The sequence below is a fragment of the Chelonoidis abingdonii genome, chromosome 12 (genome assembly GCF_003597395.2).
Source record: "Chelonoidis abingdonii isolate Lonesome George chromosome 12, CheloAbing_2.0, whole genome shotgun sequence".
NCBI lineage: Eukaryota > Metazoa > Chordata > Testudines > Testudinidae > Chelonoidis > Chelonoidis abingdonii.
In genome coordinates, this window is record NC_133780.1 from 3,490,199 (window position 1) to 3,508,195 (window position 17,997).

Here is a 17,997-nt window from a genome sequence, read left to right on the forward strand (position 1 = left end):
CACGACTACCTCTCTGATATTTGCTAACAGTAAGTTCTACTTTTAGAATCTGGCCACATATTTCCTTTTCAGTCCTGGGAATTGCAGCTGTGTAGAAGAACTTGCTAGCTAGTTGGGTGAGGGGGGCATGAGATGAGATGACTCAGTAGCATTGTTGAAGGCAGTGTGTGTGGTGGTGGACGAAGCTGGGAATGCAGGGGGAGGGTTGTGTGCAGGGGGCTCCTGGGTTGAAGAGATTAGGGCTGTGCACAGGGCAAGGGTCCGAAGTGGGGAGCTTAGTCCCTCTATGCTGAGACATCAGTGCTTAAAGGCTCCTTTGCGCACTGAGGCAGCACTGATGGGAAACTCAGGCAGGAGTGCAAGGAGATCCTGGTGCTTTGGGTCTGGTGTCCTTCCCTGCTGTGCATCTTTTTGGGCATGAGGTCTCCCCAAAACAATCCTCCTAGCCCCAAAGCTCCCCCCACAGCATTGCTTCCCTCTCCCACCAGAAGTGTGTGTGGTGGTGGGGGATAAATGGCTGTGTGAGAGCATAAGGGGATGGAATATGGAGTGGGGGGGGCGGGGTAGGACAGGCCTGGTGCGGAGAAGGAAGGGCTGTGCTTCTGAAAAGTGCAGGGGTACTATGCAAAGGGAGAACCTGCATTTGGGGAGCTCAGTCAGAGGCCTGATGTGCTCCTGCCTCAGTTTCCTCTGCCAGTGCATCTGAGGCCGCAGTGTCTTGGGGAGAAGTTTCTACCTGGCATGTGGCCTCAGAACCTTTTAAAGAGTGGGGAAAGTCAGGTCTAGTAATCTGCCAATGGGAACTTTCCATGCCCCATGTCTCAGATCGATAACAGGGATGACTCTGTAACCCACCTAGTGACGATCCACAGAAACTGCCCTTTACATGTTCCGTCTGTTCCCTCTTGTTTGCAGAACAGCCACATCAGGAGCCAGGAATCTCTCCAGCCGACCGGGACTGAATCCCTGCTCTGGGGTATAGCGAGAAAACGAGGAGCCCAGCGCTTGCCCGCGTGTCCCACTGAGACAAGAGAAAATAATGGATCCCGCTGGGACGAAACCGTGGCCGGAGTTTTGTCCTGAGATCCCTGGAAACCCCAGGAGCAGAGCGGAGCCAGGTAACTTAAGCCCCCTTTTGAGCACTTAAATGGGTTCTCTAGTTTCCTCGTTTGTAAAGCCAAAAGGGACCATTGTGATCACCTGTTGTGATATATATATATATATACACACACACCCGCCCACATACCCCACTGCTGCACAGCATGGGCCATTGAATCTCATCCACTGCCCCCTGCATCCAGCCCACACTTGCTGGGGAGAAGCTAGCAGCTCTTGTAAAAAACATGTGCAAACCTCTGGCTCTGTACAGATGGGGCTCTGCCAATACCAAAGAGCGAGTGTAGGAGGAGTCTCACCTTTCAGTGCCTGTCACTGTTACACCTGTGTGGGTGGGGGAAATTGCTGGAGCATCTGCTTTGCCTTAAACACGACTCTGGAAAGTGCTGGCTAAGGACCCATAGAGAGACTGAAACTGTTTTCTCAGCCCCAGATGGCCAGGTACCCTGGGTTTATTCCCCCTGGGTAAGCAAATTGACTGGGTGCCAGGCCATCCAGCTTACCCCAATCAGGAGGTTGTTCAGGAGTGTGCGTGTGCATGTGGGGTTAGAGGCACGGGGAGAGCAGGGGCCCTGGTGTCAGATGTGAGACCTTGCACACATGCATCCGCCCACCCCATTGCAAGCCTTGAGAAGCTGATCTGCCTCCAGCAAGCTACAGCTACATGCTCAGATGCTCATCAAACCCTCTTTTATCCCTCTTGACCTGAGCGACTCGCCAAAAATGTGGTGTCTTGCAGTTACGAGGAGAAACAGACAGTGGGGTCTGGTCCCCTTTCATAGAGTCTGGCTTATTTACAAAGGCTGTTACCCCAAACACAGGAGGAGTCAAATGATGGGAGACAATTTCCTTGCTCATAGTTCCCAGCCTCTTTCAGCCAGCACTGTGCCCAAAAGCGCGCTCTCAAGGTTTCTTCTCAGGGTCCCACTGCCAGTGCTTCTGTGTCTGGCTTTCTGGCTTCCTGCTCCCTCCGCTTCTCTGGTGTTTTTTCTTCTCTGTCTTGTGCACATGTACGCACATGCACACTCTATTCACAAACAATACCTAGGCAAGCCCCTCTCCTATGTAGCACAAACTCCTGTGTAGCCCACGTGTGCCTCTGTATTGGGATAGGGGCATTGTAGTTTCATAAAGGAGCTTAGCTATAAGAAAGAATTATTGTAAAGGAAGGATGGTGGTTACACCCAGCAGCTTCAACAACAACACAACCACTTACAATGTGATAAAGTCTCTGAGGGTCTGCTAAGCCTACTAAGGCTGCTTGTTGGTGATGGTTGTCACAGGACAAGCCAGACCAGTGTTGCCAAGGTGTTAGAAGAAGCCAGTCCCCAGGTGTCTGTCAGAGGCAGGTATGCCCCATCCAGGATGGGGTCACATGCAGTGTTTGGGGGTTGACCTCCTGTACCCTGTTACTGTTGCTGTCATTCCTGCTCCGGTGCCAGGTCACTCTGTAGTACGATATCTCCAGGGTCAGCCTTGGTTTTTCCTTGATGCTTTTCAATGAGACTTATTGCACTTGGAGACGACATCTGTCACTCCCTGATATGTGGGACGTTGCAGTGGAGAATGCCTCTGTCACATCTAGTCCACAGGCTCCCCTCTCTACTCAACACTCCAGGGAACCCGCTCAGGTTTGTGGAGGGGTGTGTGCTGCAGGGATAGGACTGCGTTATGTGTTATCGGGTTTTTCTGTTTGGCATTTTGTACTGCACCCAGAGCCGTGGCCCCTGGTTTTTAGGATCTATGGTGTAAATTAACAAAACAGGATGTTTTTACAGAGAGTAGGTGAGGAAATTGTCAGTTAAGCTATTTTTATAATCTAAAATGACTGAAACGGTCATCACATTCCCCATTTCACTAGTTCAAAGCTCGCACGAGTCATGTTTTCCAGTGGAACACAGAGCGGGGTAAGCGACGAGGAGACGAAGGTGTGTTTTAGGCTGGGCTGCATGCGAAACATACAGGGTATAACTTCCCATGTGGACACTCTTATTCTGCAGTAAATGGCTTTTTTGGTTTAGCTTGAACCCCTTCCAACACAATATTAGCTGACCTAAAGGCCACTCGTCTACTGGAATAAGAGTCTCCCCATGGGAGGCTGAACTGGTATAACTATTGGTTTAAACTCCCCACCTTGGCTTATACTGGGATCACTTTCCCATATAGACAAACCTTTATACTCCAGGGGATGGCGACCGGTGGTCTGAAGTTTGTGGCTGTCTCCTTGGGTTGGAAGAGTGGGTAAAAATCTGGATCAGTGGAGACTTCCGGGCATCAGACAAAATCTGCCCTCTGCTCTCTGAGTTGGCTTTAGCTGAGAGGCTTTAGATGAGCAGGCAAAAACCACAGCCACCTAAGGAGTGATCTGAAGCACCATGAAGGGGTCTGATGCTCATTAGAACTGGAATTTAGGAAGGCAATAAAAGGAACCTACGAAAATTGCCTAGGGAGGTTGTGGAATCTCCATCATTGCAGGTTTTTAAGAGCCGGTTAGACACACCTGTCAGGGATGATCTAGATAATGCTTAGTCCTGCCATGAGTGCAGGGGGCTGGACCAGATGACCTGTGGAGAGACTGACACAGCAAATCACCAAAAAGCAAAGCCCAGTACTGCCCCTCTGCGAGTTGTACTCTCAGCCCACGCCCAGTCACTGGACTTGGCAGAGTTTTCCAGGCTTTTTAGTCCAGCTGTCTTAACTGGAAAACTGAACCATCTCAGGGAGTCTGAAATATGTCAACAGCCTTTTAGTTTTCCCAGCAAGCTTAGCGAGACTTGGGCTAAGTGACTTCAAGCCTCTCCACCAAATTCCAAGCTACAAGCCCATGCTACAGAGGCCTCCAATCCATTGGGGTCTTTTCACTCTCTCCTAGAGGCAGGAGCCACTGAAACAGAGGCTGTTCATGGTGATAATCCCCAGCTCTGACAGCACTTGTCATTAGGAGATCTCAGAGGACTTTACCAAGGGAAGCCAGTATCACTCTCCCCGTGTCAGAGAGGGAAACTCAGTCCCGGAGAGGGGATGTGACTTGCCCAAAGTCAGGCAGTAGCAGAGCTGAGAACAGAACCCAGGCCCCCAGTGTCCCAGGGCAGTGAGCTGACTTAAGCAGGTTGCCCCTAGTGAAGCACTGGGGATGGGTGGGTGCAGGCCCCTGCCCTCAGCCTAAGGGGAGGAGCCACTGAACCCAGGCTTTCAGCTAGTCACTGGGGGACAACAAACAAAAAAACGGGTGGGAGTGAAGGTCACAGATTGAAAATCAGGGATTCAGAGGGGGACCGTGAGAAAAGAACCCAGGACAGCACCTGTTGCTCTTCAAAGGTGTCCTGGGAGCCAGCAGACACGGCGCAGAGGAACTCTGCCCAGAGACATGACTTCAGGAGGGAGCAGGTTGCAGGTGGGGCGACATGCTGAGATTCCCTTCTCCATTCCCCTCCCTCTCTGACCACTTTTTTCCTGCTCCACTCCCCACCCCCCCCAAAAAATTCCATGCTGTCCTCTGCAGACCCCTCCAGCAGAGCAAACATTTGTATGCACCTTAGCAAGGCTGCAAAAGTGGGGTGCCGGGGCTGGAAAGGGGCTCTAGTGGGGGGCAGCCAAGCAGGGGAGTGCCCTGAATTTTACTGTCTGGCAGATGAAGCCAAAACTGACCTTTCACCATCTTGCTGTCAAGTCAGGATCTGGGGTTTTTTTTCAATTTTTTTTGAAGTTTCTAACTCGTGACAGTCGCCAAATAAAACTAACTTGAATTATTTGAATAGTAGTTTAAGAGGGGAGAGGAGTGGAATTTATTAGCCGCCCACTGATTTTAAGTGCCCTTTTCTGATTTACCTTAATCAGTGTTTGGGTTTTTTAATTGGGTTTTTTTCAGTGATTCATTTGCTAAATCAAAACAGGATGCTATTCTTAACATCTAAAGTAAGATTGTCACTGCACAGATTTGCCAGAGAGTCAAAACAACACGAGGGGTAAACTGAAAGGCATGTGGGTACACGTGTGTGTGTCGACCAGTCCCTGACTCTGCAAATGCCCAAGCGTTTGTTTAAGGAACTGTCCATACTGCAGCCACGGGCGAGTGTTTGCAGTCCTGAGCCAGCTTTGATTTAGTGAGTGGCAGTATCAATAGCAGCGGAGCAATGGCCTGGCTTTCAGCATGGGTGACGTGAGCCCCTCTGACCCCCCACGTATGTACCTGCCTTCCTAGCTCACACCAAAGCCTGCACTGACACTGCTTCACTGCCAGTTTTTAGCGACGCTCACTAGATCCAAGCTAGCTCCGGCACATCCACCCAAGCTGCAGTCACACCTGCCGACTGCAGTGTAGACGTCACCTGGTCTGTTCCACACCAAGTTCCGGCTGACGCTGGAGGAGGGTGAATCAGCAGCGGGAAGAATAGAGGGCTGGAAGGATGCAGAGGTGGGTGGGGGAAGGGGTCATCAGCCAGAGGATGAGCTGTGATTAGGAAGGGAAGGGGTCAGCTGTGGGTAGGAGAGAGGTAGGGGGAGGGCAGGAACTAGCAGTGGTGGGAAGGGAGGGGAGGAAGCAGCGGGGTAGGGCAGGAAGCCAGCGGCAAGCGGGGAGGGTGAATGGGAGGGGAACAGGCCAGCAAGGGGTGGAGTGGGGATGATGGAGCCACAGTGGTGGGGAGTGGCCTGTGGCTGTAGGGGGAGCAGGAGGCCTGTGGTGCTCAGTGGAGGGGGGTTCAGACCACGAGCAGCCAGGAAGGGGATGTGGGAAGAATAGTAACATTGTAGTATGTAGTAAATTCACTGTCGTGTATGGAAAATGGAGGAAGCCGGAGTTTGCCTTATGGAAACTGAACAGCGTCGATGCTGGCTGCTTCCTTTTGGCATTAAGTCTTTCCCTTCCGGTGCTCTCTAAACCTGTCAGTGACACAGACTGGAAACCCCCGAACAGCATGACTGGTGCGTAAAATGATCACAGGATGCCACACAGTCCCTGGGGCTGACACCCACACCCTACAGGAGCGTTGGAGGGAGCAGTTCCTCGCTTGTGACTCAATATCTGTGGCATCTCGGTCCCTGTGTCGATGTTGGTGCAGGCGGCTGTTAGCTGGGCTCTGGGGCTGTGACACTTGGACAGCCTAGGAAAGCAGGGAAGAGCTGAGATACAGCAGCCCCTTGATCGCAATGGAGACCCAGGCAGCAAAAGGGAACTGGCTTGCTGGAGTGTCCCTAGCTGGAGACAGGCTGCGGCGTGCACAGGTGGGGCTGAATTTTCAGTGTTGGCTGTAAATGGCCAGGCCCTTTGGGGGAGCAGCACGGAGCTGAGCATGGTTAGGAGCGGGGCAGGCGGTTTGCGCTCGCAGCGATGGTATCTGGTGTGCGCATCCAGGATCAAGGCCGTGTCCTGGGGGTGGGAGGACTTGGCAATAGCCCCTTGTCTCCCATTATTCTCCTGTCTTCCCTGTCCTCTTCCTTCTGTTGGTGAGGGTGAGATTTCACAGGTGCATCCACCCCAACCAGCCTGCACAACCAGCTGGGATTCTGACTGGGGTGTGTATGGTGGTGGGGGGGCAGATATATCCTTGGGCGCCTCATATTGCACCCCCATTTGAAGATCTTCCCTGTCTCTCTCCCTTCATCACCTCATGTTCTTTTTCCTGCTGTTCTTTGGGGCCAGTTTCTCCCCGTGCGTCTGTGTGGACACAGACAATCCTGCTGCATGTTTCCCGCTCCCACGTGTTACTAACCCCCCTGTGTGAACCCCACCGTCCTGCACAGCTGCTGGGGTGGGACTGCAACTCCCTCAGCTCAGTGCACACACCTGACTCTTTGTTGCTGTGATTCACATTGTTTGGGAGCAGGATTTTTCCCATTCACCCCTGGCACTGACTGCTGAGAGAAGGGTGGCCTAGTGGTTTGGGGGCTAGGTCAGGCATTGGAAGACATGGGTTTGATTCCCTGTGTGACTCTGGGCAAGCGTTAGTCTCTCTCACGTGTTTCCCATCTATACAATGGTCAGAACAGTAATTCCCTCTCTCACAAGGCTGCTGTGCAGGTAAATTCATTAAAAGGCTGTGAGGTGCTCACATATTGTGGAGATGGGGGCCAGAGAAGACTTACCTAGCTAAGGCAAGAGATTTTTTTTTATGTTGGGGGCTGATCTAGTTCCCCCAGACCCGCAGGACTCCTCTCCCACAGGGGCTGCCAGGGTTCATTCTGTCCATATCTGAGATCATCATGAATCATCAGTGAGCAAAGATTCAAAAATTCTTTAGAGGAAATGAGAAAAGCTGGTGGGAACATTTTCCATCTAAGTATGTGGCTTCATTGAAGCTAAAATGTTTTGCACAGTTGTATCAATTTTGATGGGAAGGTTTCTGAGGTCCACAGCTCTCTGGTCACTTCTGACGAGAGAGAGGCGCACGTGTCTACACTGCAGGAAAAGGTGTGTTCTCAACTGGGGTGAGTAACCCGCATTAGCTAACTTGGGTGAAAATAGCACTGAAGACACGGCAACTCGGGCTAGCAGCTCATATTAAAGCCTGAAATGGAGCCTGGGGTTGAACTTGAGAGGCTAACCTCAGTTGTTTTAAAGGTCTTTGCTGCCTTTTTAACCCAAGCTAGCTAATACAGGTTAGCCAACCCAGCTTCAGAACACCTTTTTTTTTCAGTGTGGATGTACACAGAAAAAGGCACTTACATAAAATTTGTGGTTTGAACTAAAACATATGGGAACTAATTTCCAAACTGAGAAAACTGTCACAAAAAGGAATTAGCATCAGCTCACCAGCCTAAGATAGGTTTCTTGCGAGACGAAAGATACTCATTGCCATCTCTAGAGTAGCCTATAGCTAGGCATGTAGGCTTAGTGTCTGGGAGAGGGCACAGGCTGGGCAGGCAGCACAGGCTGCCAAGTGAGGGTGAGCCTCACACTCCTATCCCTTCTCCCATGTTAGTTTGGAGCCAGCTGCCCTTGTGACATTCTGAGTGACAGCTCTGGGAAGGAGCGAAAAGTGGAATTAAACAGCCCCATTCTTCATGTGGCACAGGTCTGGAAGCTGGGCTAAGTAAGCCACCATCTCTGCAGTCATCCCAATGAAACTGTTGCATGCAAATTGGGACTAGAGTAAGGCTGGTGATTGGTTGAATTACCTCTGACATCACAATGGTCTAGGCCAGGGGCTCTCAACCTTTTTCTTTCTGAGGCTGTGTCTACACTGCCCCTTTCAGCGCCAAAACTTTAGTGGTTTAGGGATGTGGAAAAAACAAATAAATCCTGGGCAACAAAAGTTTTAGTACTGGAAAGCGCCAGTATAGACCGTGCGTTATTGTCGGGAGCTACACCTCATTCAGGGTGGTTATTCTTTTTATTGCCTTGAGAGCTCTCCCCCGGTGATAAAGCGTGACTACGCTGCCCAAGTCACAGCACTGCTGCAGCCGTGCCCTAATGTGGGCAGTGTAGACATCCCCTGAGGCCCCCCAACATGCTATTAAAAACTCCACAGCCCACCATTGCCATAACAGCTGTTTTTCTGCTTATAAAAGCCAGGGCTGGCGTTGGAGGGTAGCAAGCAGGGTAGCTGCCCAGGGCCCCAAACCACAGGGGTCCCCAAGGCTAAGTTCCTCATGTTTCAGCTTCAGCCCCAGGTGGCAGAGCTCAGGGCCGCAGGCTTCAGCGCTGCACAGCGGTGCTTCAGCTTTTGGCCCTGGGTCCCAGCAAGCCTAACACTGGCTGTGCTTGGTGGACCCCTGAAACCTGCTTGCGGCCCCCAGGGGGCCCATATCCCTGGTTGAGAACCACTGGTCTAGGCTCTTGGCATGGCATAGATATATCCCTTACTGTAGCTGTATGCTGCATGGTGTAATCTGTAAAGTCTGAATGGGTGAGAACTTAAAAATTGGGCAGTAACAGGCCAGGGATATCAGTGGTGAATGAACCTGGTGTTATTCCAAACAAAAAGAGCTTTTCTATTCCATAGATAGATAATGGCAGCCATTCAGCACAATGCTCCTTGCACCAACGCAGCTCAGACTCTGATGCAGCTACTGACTCTGGGTACCCCACTCTCAGGAGAATTAAGAGCTTTTTCTCTTTCAGGTAATGGCCATAGCTGCAGGCTCAGGAAGCATGCTGCATGTACAGTCTCAATGAGTGTTGTACTCGTCGTTCTGGTTGTTGCTGTTATTGTTCTGGCAGGTGAGTGACTAATCCCAGTGTCTGTGTGTTCCATTCACATCGAGCTGGCCACGCCGCTCAGGGCTGTGAAAAATTCCATGCCCGGAGCACCACAGTTAGGTCAACCCAACCCCGAGTGTAGACACGGCTGGATCGACAGAAGGGTCCATCCATCAACCTAGCTACTGCCTCTCGGAGAAGTAGATTAACTACCATGACGGGGAAAACCCTTCCGTTGATGTAGGAAGTTTCTAGGCTCTGGCACTACGGTGGCAGGGCTGCAGCAGCGTAGCAGTGCCATTGTCGTGCAGACACACCCAGAGTCACAGGCTGTCTCCTCTCAGGCATCAGCCGTGGGGGCCAGGAATGCATCTTCAGACTCTTCCTCCTGCTCCCTTCTGGAGCCTTGTTTGTGATGACAAAACTGGCCCTTTAAACTGCCTTCCTGGATAAGTATGTATCATTGTAACGAAAGGGAGAAACCTCAGTTCTGAGATAATACAAACAGGAAAGGAATTTCTCCTCCAAAGAGCGTACAGTCTCGGGGATGTCTGCCCTAGGGAGACTACACTGGCATAGCTGCGTTGTTCTGGCTATGCCAGCATAACACCTCAGTATAGAACCCGTGTACACGGACAAAGATTTTTTCCATCAGTGTTGGAACACCACCTCCCTGAGCAATGCTACCCATGTCAAGACCAGCCTGAGCATGGAACAAACCATGGGTCATGCCCCCAAAATCATGAGATTGGCTTAGAAATTATGTGACTTTAAATTCGGGTTCTGACATCTGCACTGCAGTTTATAGCCCTGCAGGCCAAGCCCTGTGAGCCCAAGTCAGCTGACATGGGCCAGCCGCAGGGGTTTTATTGCAGGGTAGATGTGCCCTAAACTGCGGCTCCCAGAGTGCGTCTACACTGCACTGAGAGGGAACAGCCACGACTAAAGGCCTGTTACATTGATTCCAGGTGTAACCTGGACTCTAGAATCTCCCCTGTACTTACGGTGACACCTAGTGGCTGGTTAGAGTAATCCCAGGGGTGAATACCCTGGAGGTAACTCCCAAAGCTGATTTCGGTATAAAAAGCTGCTATGTGTGTGTCCCATTTCTACCCTGCAGTGGGCAGTGGGCCAGGCTCAGCTTTCCTGTTTAACAGTGGGTGTTTGATTGTGATGTGGGATTTTGGTTTCTAGCTGCTGTATCCCCCAGATCTCCTTTTCCACCTCCCCACTCTCAGGGAAGTGGCCGGATTTTTCAGGACTGTGGAGCCCAGATGAATTCATCACACAGCCCTGCCCCATTCTTTGCACACTGAGTGAAGCAGGGGTCCTGTAGAACAATATAACAGGTGACCACATAAAGATAGTATAACGAGGGCCCTGGCAAATTCACCATTGTGAAAAACACGTCACGGACTGTGAAATCTGGTACTTTGTGCACTTTTACTCTATGTTATAAAAGTACTTTATACGATATGGTAAAAGTATACAGAAGTACACAGCCTTTCTCAAACTGGGGGTCCTGACCCGGAAGGGGATTGCAAGGCTGTTGTGCGTATGGGGGGGAAATGTCACAGAATTGCCACCCTTACTTCTGCGCTGCTGCTGGCGGCAGCGCTGCCTTCAGAGCTGGGCACTGGGCGCCAGCCGCTGCTCTCTGGCCACCCAGCTCTGAAAGCAGTGCAGAAGTAAGGGTGGCCAATACCATAACCTCCCGACAAAAGACTTGTGACCCCCTTTTGGGTCGGGACCCCACTTTGTGAAACACTGAGTCTTAAGGGTTTTACGTGTTTACATTTTGCCATTTTTAAATATATATTCATATTTTGTTGCAACCCCGTGAAATGTAAGATTTAAATACCTGAAACTGTGAAATTCAAGATTTTTAAAATGCTGTGACCATGAAATGTAGGGAAATGAACTGTGAATTAGGTAGGGCCCTAATCATAACTGATGCACATAAAAAGGAAGGCGCAGGGAAACCAGGGTTAAGGTTGCACTTTGGAGCCTTTCCTCATTTCCGTCTGGTGGGTGTTTGCATCTGGGGGAGCGGGGGAGGGAAAGGCTGAGCACTTACCCTTATGTTGCTCTCTCAATTTCAGTGCTGGTACTTAAAGTACAGCACCAGTTCATGGTCTGGTGCCCAGACGGCTGGATCGGATACCAAGGGAAATGCTACTATTTCTCTGAGGCTGAAAAGGACTGGAACAACAGCCGGAGACACTGTTTTGCGCTTGGTGCTTCCCTGGCTGTGATTGACAGTGACCAGGACCTGGTGAGAAAAAAACAGACCCTGGAGATGATAGGCTATGCTGAAGTTATGGTCAAGGTCTTCAAGGCGCTCCGTGGCCTGGGCCCAGGGTGTCTAAAAGAGCCAAAAGCTCCAGGATGAAGACCTTGGTTGACATCTCTGCTCCTCTGGCACCATTTAAGGGCAAAACTTCTCAGTGAGGAAGATGGAGCTTCCTTGGTGGCTGGTCCTAGCTTGGGGAATGGACTCCCCCAGGAACTAAGGACTGTCCAGAATCTCACCACCTTCTGCTCCGAGAGCGAGGTGCACTTCTTTGAGCTGTCTTCTGGGATATCAGCGTAACCCACCAGTGAGCGTGTCACTGGTTACACTCTGTGCTCGTCTACAGAGGAGCTGTGCTGACTGGAGAGGGTTGCTTCGTTAGCTCCAGCTGTTGTGGACTTGGGCTTTTTCGTTATGGAGGTTCCCCATGTGTCAGCCAAGATGGCCACCTTCACATAAACATGTAGCATGTGCACTTCAAATAACAAAACCCTACGTAAACAAACTGCTCCACTACACACACACAATTCTTCCCTTTGGGGAGAGACAACAAATCACATGTAATATTTTTAATCGTGTCGCTTAATTCATGAGTGGAAGATGCTCAACTACAAGGGGAATGGGGTAAGATCCCACATAGGACAGAGGAGGCACATGCGATGATGCATATTGTTAAAATTGCCTAAGCCACTGGTCCCCAAACTGTAGGGTGTGACCTGCCCTAGGGAGGCACGGAGGAATGTTTTTTGGGGGGGCCTATGGCTGGGCCCGACCCAGCCTCCACAGGGGGCAGGGAGGGAGCCTCACCCACAGCTCAGCTCTGGCCCCAGCTGCAGCTCTGTTCCGCCTCCCAGCCTAGCTCTGGCCCCCCATCCCCAACTTCATCCTGCCTGTCAGCTGCAGCTCCACCCTGCCCCTCAGCCGCAGGGCTGCCCCATCCCCAGCTCTGCCCACCCTCCCCGCCCAGCTCCAGCCCCAGCCCCAGATCCATCCTGCTCCCAGCTCCAGCCCCAGATGCAGCTCCGCCCTCACCCTAGCTCTGCCCTCATTCCCTCTCCGCCCCCAGGCCAGCTCTGCCCCCAGGCCAGCTTCAGCCCCACCTGCAGCTCCACCCCTCCTCCAGCTCTCCCTCTAGCCCCAGCTCCTCCCCTAGCCCCAGCTCCGCCTTCAGCTCAAGCTCCTCTTCTGACCGATTCCGTTACTGGTAAGTGGGGACACGACAGGCAACGTCTGGGCACCACTGGTCTGAGGATTTCCATTTTTCAGTTGCTTATAACTGCCCCTGGGTTTTCCTTTTGTGTTCTTTGGGGGGGGGGATGTTTCTCTGAACTTTACTCTCTCAAGGCGACTTTTTTTCCCTGAAAGTTTCAGAAAATCCACTTGATTATTTCTCTTGTGGTAGCACCTAGGAACTCCAGCCCAGAATTTTTCAGTGAATTTACAAGTCACCAAAAACTTGCCCAGCTCTAACTGGAAATAAGTCAAAGCTCCCAAGTGCCGCCTTAACTCTGGTTTTCCTTCTTCCTTTTGGTGTGGCTCAGTTATGATCCAATCTTTAGTTATGTGGCCCCCTGCTGTGTTTTCCCATGGGACCCCTGCCTCATTCAGCGCCCAAAGGATGGGGCAGGGTTGTGTGATGAATTCCTCTGGGGTGCGCAGCTTCCTGCCACGTTTGCCGCACTGGTTGTACGGGGCACCGTGACTGAGGCGGGGCTGAAGGGATGGGCTTGAAGTTAAGCCACTAAAGTGGAACCCAGGAGCTCTCGTTTCAGTTCCACACGTTTTGCTTTAACTAACTCAGGAACATTTCTGTATAACATGTGTCTCTGTGCTGCCCAGAGCCTTGTGAGCAGCACATGTGGAATAAACTCTTTCCTTTTTCTATGTTACAGGTTTTCATGATGCGATACAAAGGCATCGCCGAGCACTGGATTGGCCTCTGGAAAGAGCAGGAGAGACAGACCTGGAAATGGGTGAATGGCTCTGATTTCAACAGCTTGTGAGTCTTTTTTTTTTCCTGTCTGTTTAGCTTCTGAACACTAGGTTGTGGGGCTGAATTCAGGCAGAGTCAACATTCACCATGTAAACCCTGGAATACTGATGGGGAGTGAGGGAAATCTATGTTCTCTCCGGGATTTGGGGCTCACTCCCACTGCTGAGACATAGATCAAGCTAAGCAAGAGATGGTGCACTGTTGGGGGGATGGTAACACTAGGGTTGTTGAGAACTTTTCACTGAAACTGTTTTATGATGGAAAATAGGGGGTTGGTAAAATCTTTTCATAAAATGTCTTTTCATGGAAAATTTTGACTTTTTGATCAAACTCCTCCATCTTCCCCTCCACCCCAAAAAAACAAAAAACAAACAAAAAAAAACAACCAAAACCTGAAATATTTCAGCCCCAAATGGTGGCTATATACCTCATGGGAGTTGTTTGGTTTCCTCATATCCCCAATCTCCCCCTTTATGGGCTGGGTTTCCCAGCTGGAGTCACATGGCCAAGGGACTCCATGATTCACCACCTCCCCTCACCAAGAGTGAGATCAGGGAGCATCATGGGAGATGTAGTTTGGACATGGAGCTTGGCCTATAGAGAAGAATGCAGTTGCACTGCATCTCCCATGATGTATTGCTTCCTCTTGACCAGTAGTGAGACCATGGTGCACCCTGGGATATGTAGTCTGAGTAAGCAACCTGGTCTATAGAAGAGAAGGGGAGCATAAGGCACCTGAACTACAGCTCCCAAGAGACACCATGTCAGCCTTACCAAATTGAAATATTTTAAGTTGTGATTTTTATATATATATATTTTTTTTTTAGTCAAACTTGACTGGGCCAAATTCACCCACCTCATCTCCTCCCACTCAGACTCCAGTCCCTGGAGAGCTGCAGGCCAGTTGCTTTGGAGAGTCTAGAGGGAGTCGGAGGCTGGAGGAAAGAGGTGATACCTGGTCTGGGGCTGTACGTTTGACACCCCTGTCTTAGACTGCCCCAGAGGAAGGTGTAAGAACTAGAGCTGTCGGAATGAGCGATATTGCCATTCACTGGGTGAACTGAAAATTGGGAGCAGAAGAACTTGGATCAGCCAGAACTGAAAAAATTTCAGATTTCTCAGTGAAACAAAGAGCCAAAGTTTTTACTTTCACATCAGTTGTTGTTGTTGTTCAGCCAGAAACAAAATGTTTCATTTCAGTTTCAGGCATTTTTAAACCCCTTTTATTTATTTATTTATTTATTTATTTATATTTTAAAAGCAAAGGAAATTTGGAAGCACAATGAATAAACCCAATGGTGGTGTCTGTCCTCCGTCCCCCGTAGCTCCTGGTTAGGGCACTCAACCTGGGTCTCCTGTATCCCAAATCAAGCCCTTTCCCTGTCTGATTTGGCACCTGGCTCTAGCTAGAAAATCCTTCCCCAACACACCTGCAGTAGTAGATGTGGGCTCATTTGTCCCCCCTCACACATTGAGGAGAGATCCTGTGATCCAGGCTGGAGGTGTTAGATCAGCAGTTCCCAAACCGGGGGTCGCGCCATCAGCAGATGGGGTAGCAGTGACCTCCACTGTGCGGAGGGTGCCACTTTCTCCACACGGCTTCACCTCGGCTGTACGTTTCCTGCAAGGACACAGTGCACGGAGGCCGCAATTTTGCTCTACGAAGTAGCATCCTCCACACTGCATGACTGTGCATGACCTAGGTATGAGGTCACGCTGTGGAGCAGATACCATTTTGTAGAGCAAAATGACGTCCTCCGTGCGGCGTGACTCTGCACAAAATGGTGCACAGGAGACAACGCTGTGCCATCGGTGCCGACTTACACAGATCCCTGCCCCTGCTCTGCCCCAGGCCCTGCCGCCACTCACCTCTTCCCCCAAACCCCCAGCCCAGCCCCTCCTCTGCTTCTTCCTGCTGCTGCTTCTCCCCTTCCCCCCAGTGCATCCTGTGCACCACTGAATAGCTGATCTGTGCTGGGTGGGAGGTGCAGGAGCCGATCTGCAGGACCACCAGTGGGCAGGAGGTGCTGCAGGGGAGGGCGAGGCGCTGATCCGCTGGGGAGTGCTGAGCACCCATTATTTTATTTTTTTACCCGCCAAGTCAGCGCCTATGTCCTATATGGAGGATGCCATTTTGTTTATGCTCTACAAAATGGCATCCTCTATGCTGCCTGGGGTCCTGGGAGGAAACAATTCATTAACGTGGGGTTATGCTGGCAGAGAGTTTGGGAGCACGTGCGTCAGGCGCATTCTCCCACTGGCAGTAACAGGACAGGCCCAGCTGCTGGCTGACGATGGCTTTATCGTTCGTTGCAGGTTCCCGATAGGAGGAGGAGGGGACTGCGCGTTCCTGAACGACAACGGCATCAGCTCTTCAAGGTGCATCACTGAGAGAAACTGGGTCTGCAGCAAACCTGATGCGTATACAAGCCAGAAAAACGCAACTCAGAGTCAGAAGCTGAAAAGCTTCACAATGGGCTACTAGAGAAACTGCCTCTCGCACAATTTGTCTATGGCTGATTTTATAAACAAGGGCTGAAGAATAAAATAGCAACATTTCCAGTGGATGTTGGATTATTAGGTTAATTAAACTGAAAAACGACAGGAGGAAGGAACTTCAGTAGGGTCTGGCCACATGAGAGGAACGGGCCACCCACTGGCAGATGAAATAGTGTGACAAATACAATACGGTCCAGCAGAGGAAGAATTGGGCATTACTTATCCATCTTCCTAGGTCCAAATGCAATTGCAACAGCTCAGGAGAAGGAGATGGGGTGAACTGCTGATCCCACTGAAATCTATGCATACTTTCCCATTCAATTCAATGAGGCCAGCGTCTCACCCAGGGGTGTCATTGTAGATCACCCAGTGCAGACCTCAGCTGAGTGTGCAGCAGCTGACAACAAAGCAAACAAGATGTTGGGGTATATTAGGAACATACTAGGTGATGATACAGAAAATTCTCTGATGTCATTATATGAATCAAAGGGACACCTGATGGGGAACACTGTGTGCAGTACGGGTCACCCATCTCCAGAAGGATGCTGCAGAACTAGAGGAGGTTCAGGGACTGGTAACAAGAATGATGGGAGGCCAGGTGGGACTTTCGTGTATTGAGATTGGAGCTGTTCTTGTCGGAGAATAAGGGGAAGCGAACAAGGGGAGAAAAACAAAGACTGGGATGAGGAAGATAGACTGAGGTGCTGCTAGTCAATCCATCTCTTCATGCAAGAGCAATGGGAACACTTAACAAAACTGAAAATCAGCAAATTTGAAATTGATCAAAGGACCGATGTTTTTGCGCAACACACAATTAGCCTGCGGAACTCACTGCTACAAGATGTCGTTGAAGCCAAGAGTTTGGCAGGATTTGTTTTTAAAAGGACTGGGACATTAGATACTGTTGTTCATACAAGAGAGGAAATGAACAGGAGTTTGGGAAGAGATCCAAACCTTCTTACTTCAGGGCATGAACCACCATCTAAGTAATGAAGATCAGGAGGAAACTTCTCCATTTGGTCGGTTATTCCGTCACTGTCCACTAGGGGGTCTCTTGACCAGTGTTCTGAAGCCGCTGGTGCAAGCCACGAGTGCACTACAGCTCTGAATTCGTCTTGCAGTTACTGTGTAAATTGCCTCTACCCAGTGACCTCACCCTTTAATAACTGATGGCTCTTCCTGCGCCAAAGACGAGTCCTGCAGCTTTTAGAAATGAATTCAGCCTTAGTTTTGCTTCTTGGGGCAGGACCCCCGAGCGGTGTGGATTTTTGCTGAGCAGTGCGGCTGGATAGCAGCAAATGTTCAGGACATCCTGAAACAACCTTCCAACCCCAGGGCTCCTTTTCAGTGGAGCAATTTCCCTGCTGGAGCTGCCCAGTGCTCGGGAAGGAGCATTTAAGAGAGTGCCTCTAGGCTCCATGGTAGATTATCTATGTGGAATTGCTTCGTTTGATCTCATTTAACTTATTTATTATTAGGATGACAGATCTAAATAGTTGATAAATCAGTCGTTGGCTGCTATTAAAACAACCTTCTCTCCTGCCTTCTTCAAAAGGGGGTGCAGACAGGGGGCTTTAACACTATTAATACATCCCAGAGAAATGGGGAACCGGCCTGACTGAACTCACTTGGGCCAGTTCTCTCAGGATTCAAAGTTTAAATCCTTTGGGCAAACAACTTAGCTGTGAAAAAGCCACCTTAACTGATCACTCCAGTGTGTATGGTAATACCCATTGTTTCATGTTCTCTTTCTCTCTCTCTCTCTGTTTTATATATATATATATAAAAAATTGCCCTCTCACCCCTATGGGTGGTATGTGTCTTCCTCAACCTCGGGTCCTCTACCAGAGGCCTGGGAGTTTGAGGGTTCTACGCAGTATCTTAGCTGTTCCTAGCACTGCACTCTTCTGGACAGAGAGCTCTGATGTTGTTCCTGGGATCTGTTGGAGCCACTCA

At 50.4% G+C, this 17,997-nt stretch overlaps 1 protein-coding gene across 1 annotated transcript; it reads left to right on the forward strand.

The window, feature by feature from the left end:
• The first annotated feature begins 918 nt into the window (after positions 1–918).
• Positions 919–17,790, forward strand: LOC116829203 (C-type lectin domain family 2 member B-like). The gene is made up of 5 exons (XM_032787913.2): positions 919–1,118; positions 9,179–9,277; positions 11,359–11,531; positions 13,442–13,548; positions 15,859–17,790. Exons 1-5 carry the CDS (start codon positions 1,040–1,042, stop codon positions 16,025–16,027), a joined length of 627 nt encoding a protein of 208 aa, XP_032643804.1. The 5' UTR covers positions 919–1,039; the 3' UTR covers positions 16,028–17,790.
• The last annotated feature ends 207 nt before the right edge of the window (positions 17,791–17,997 follow it).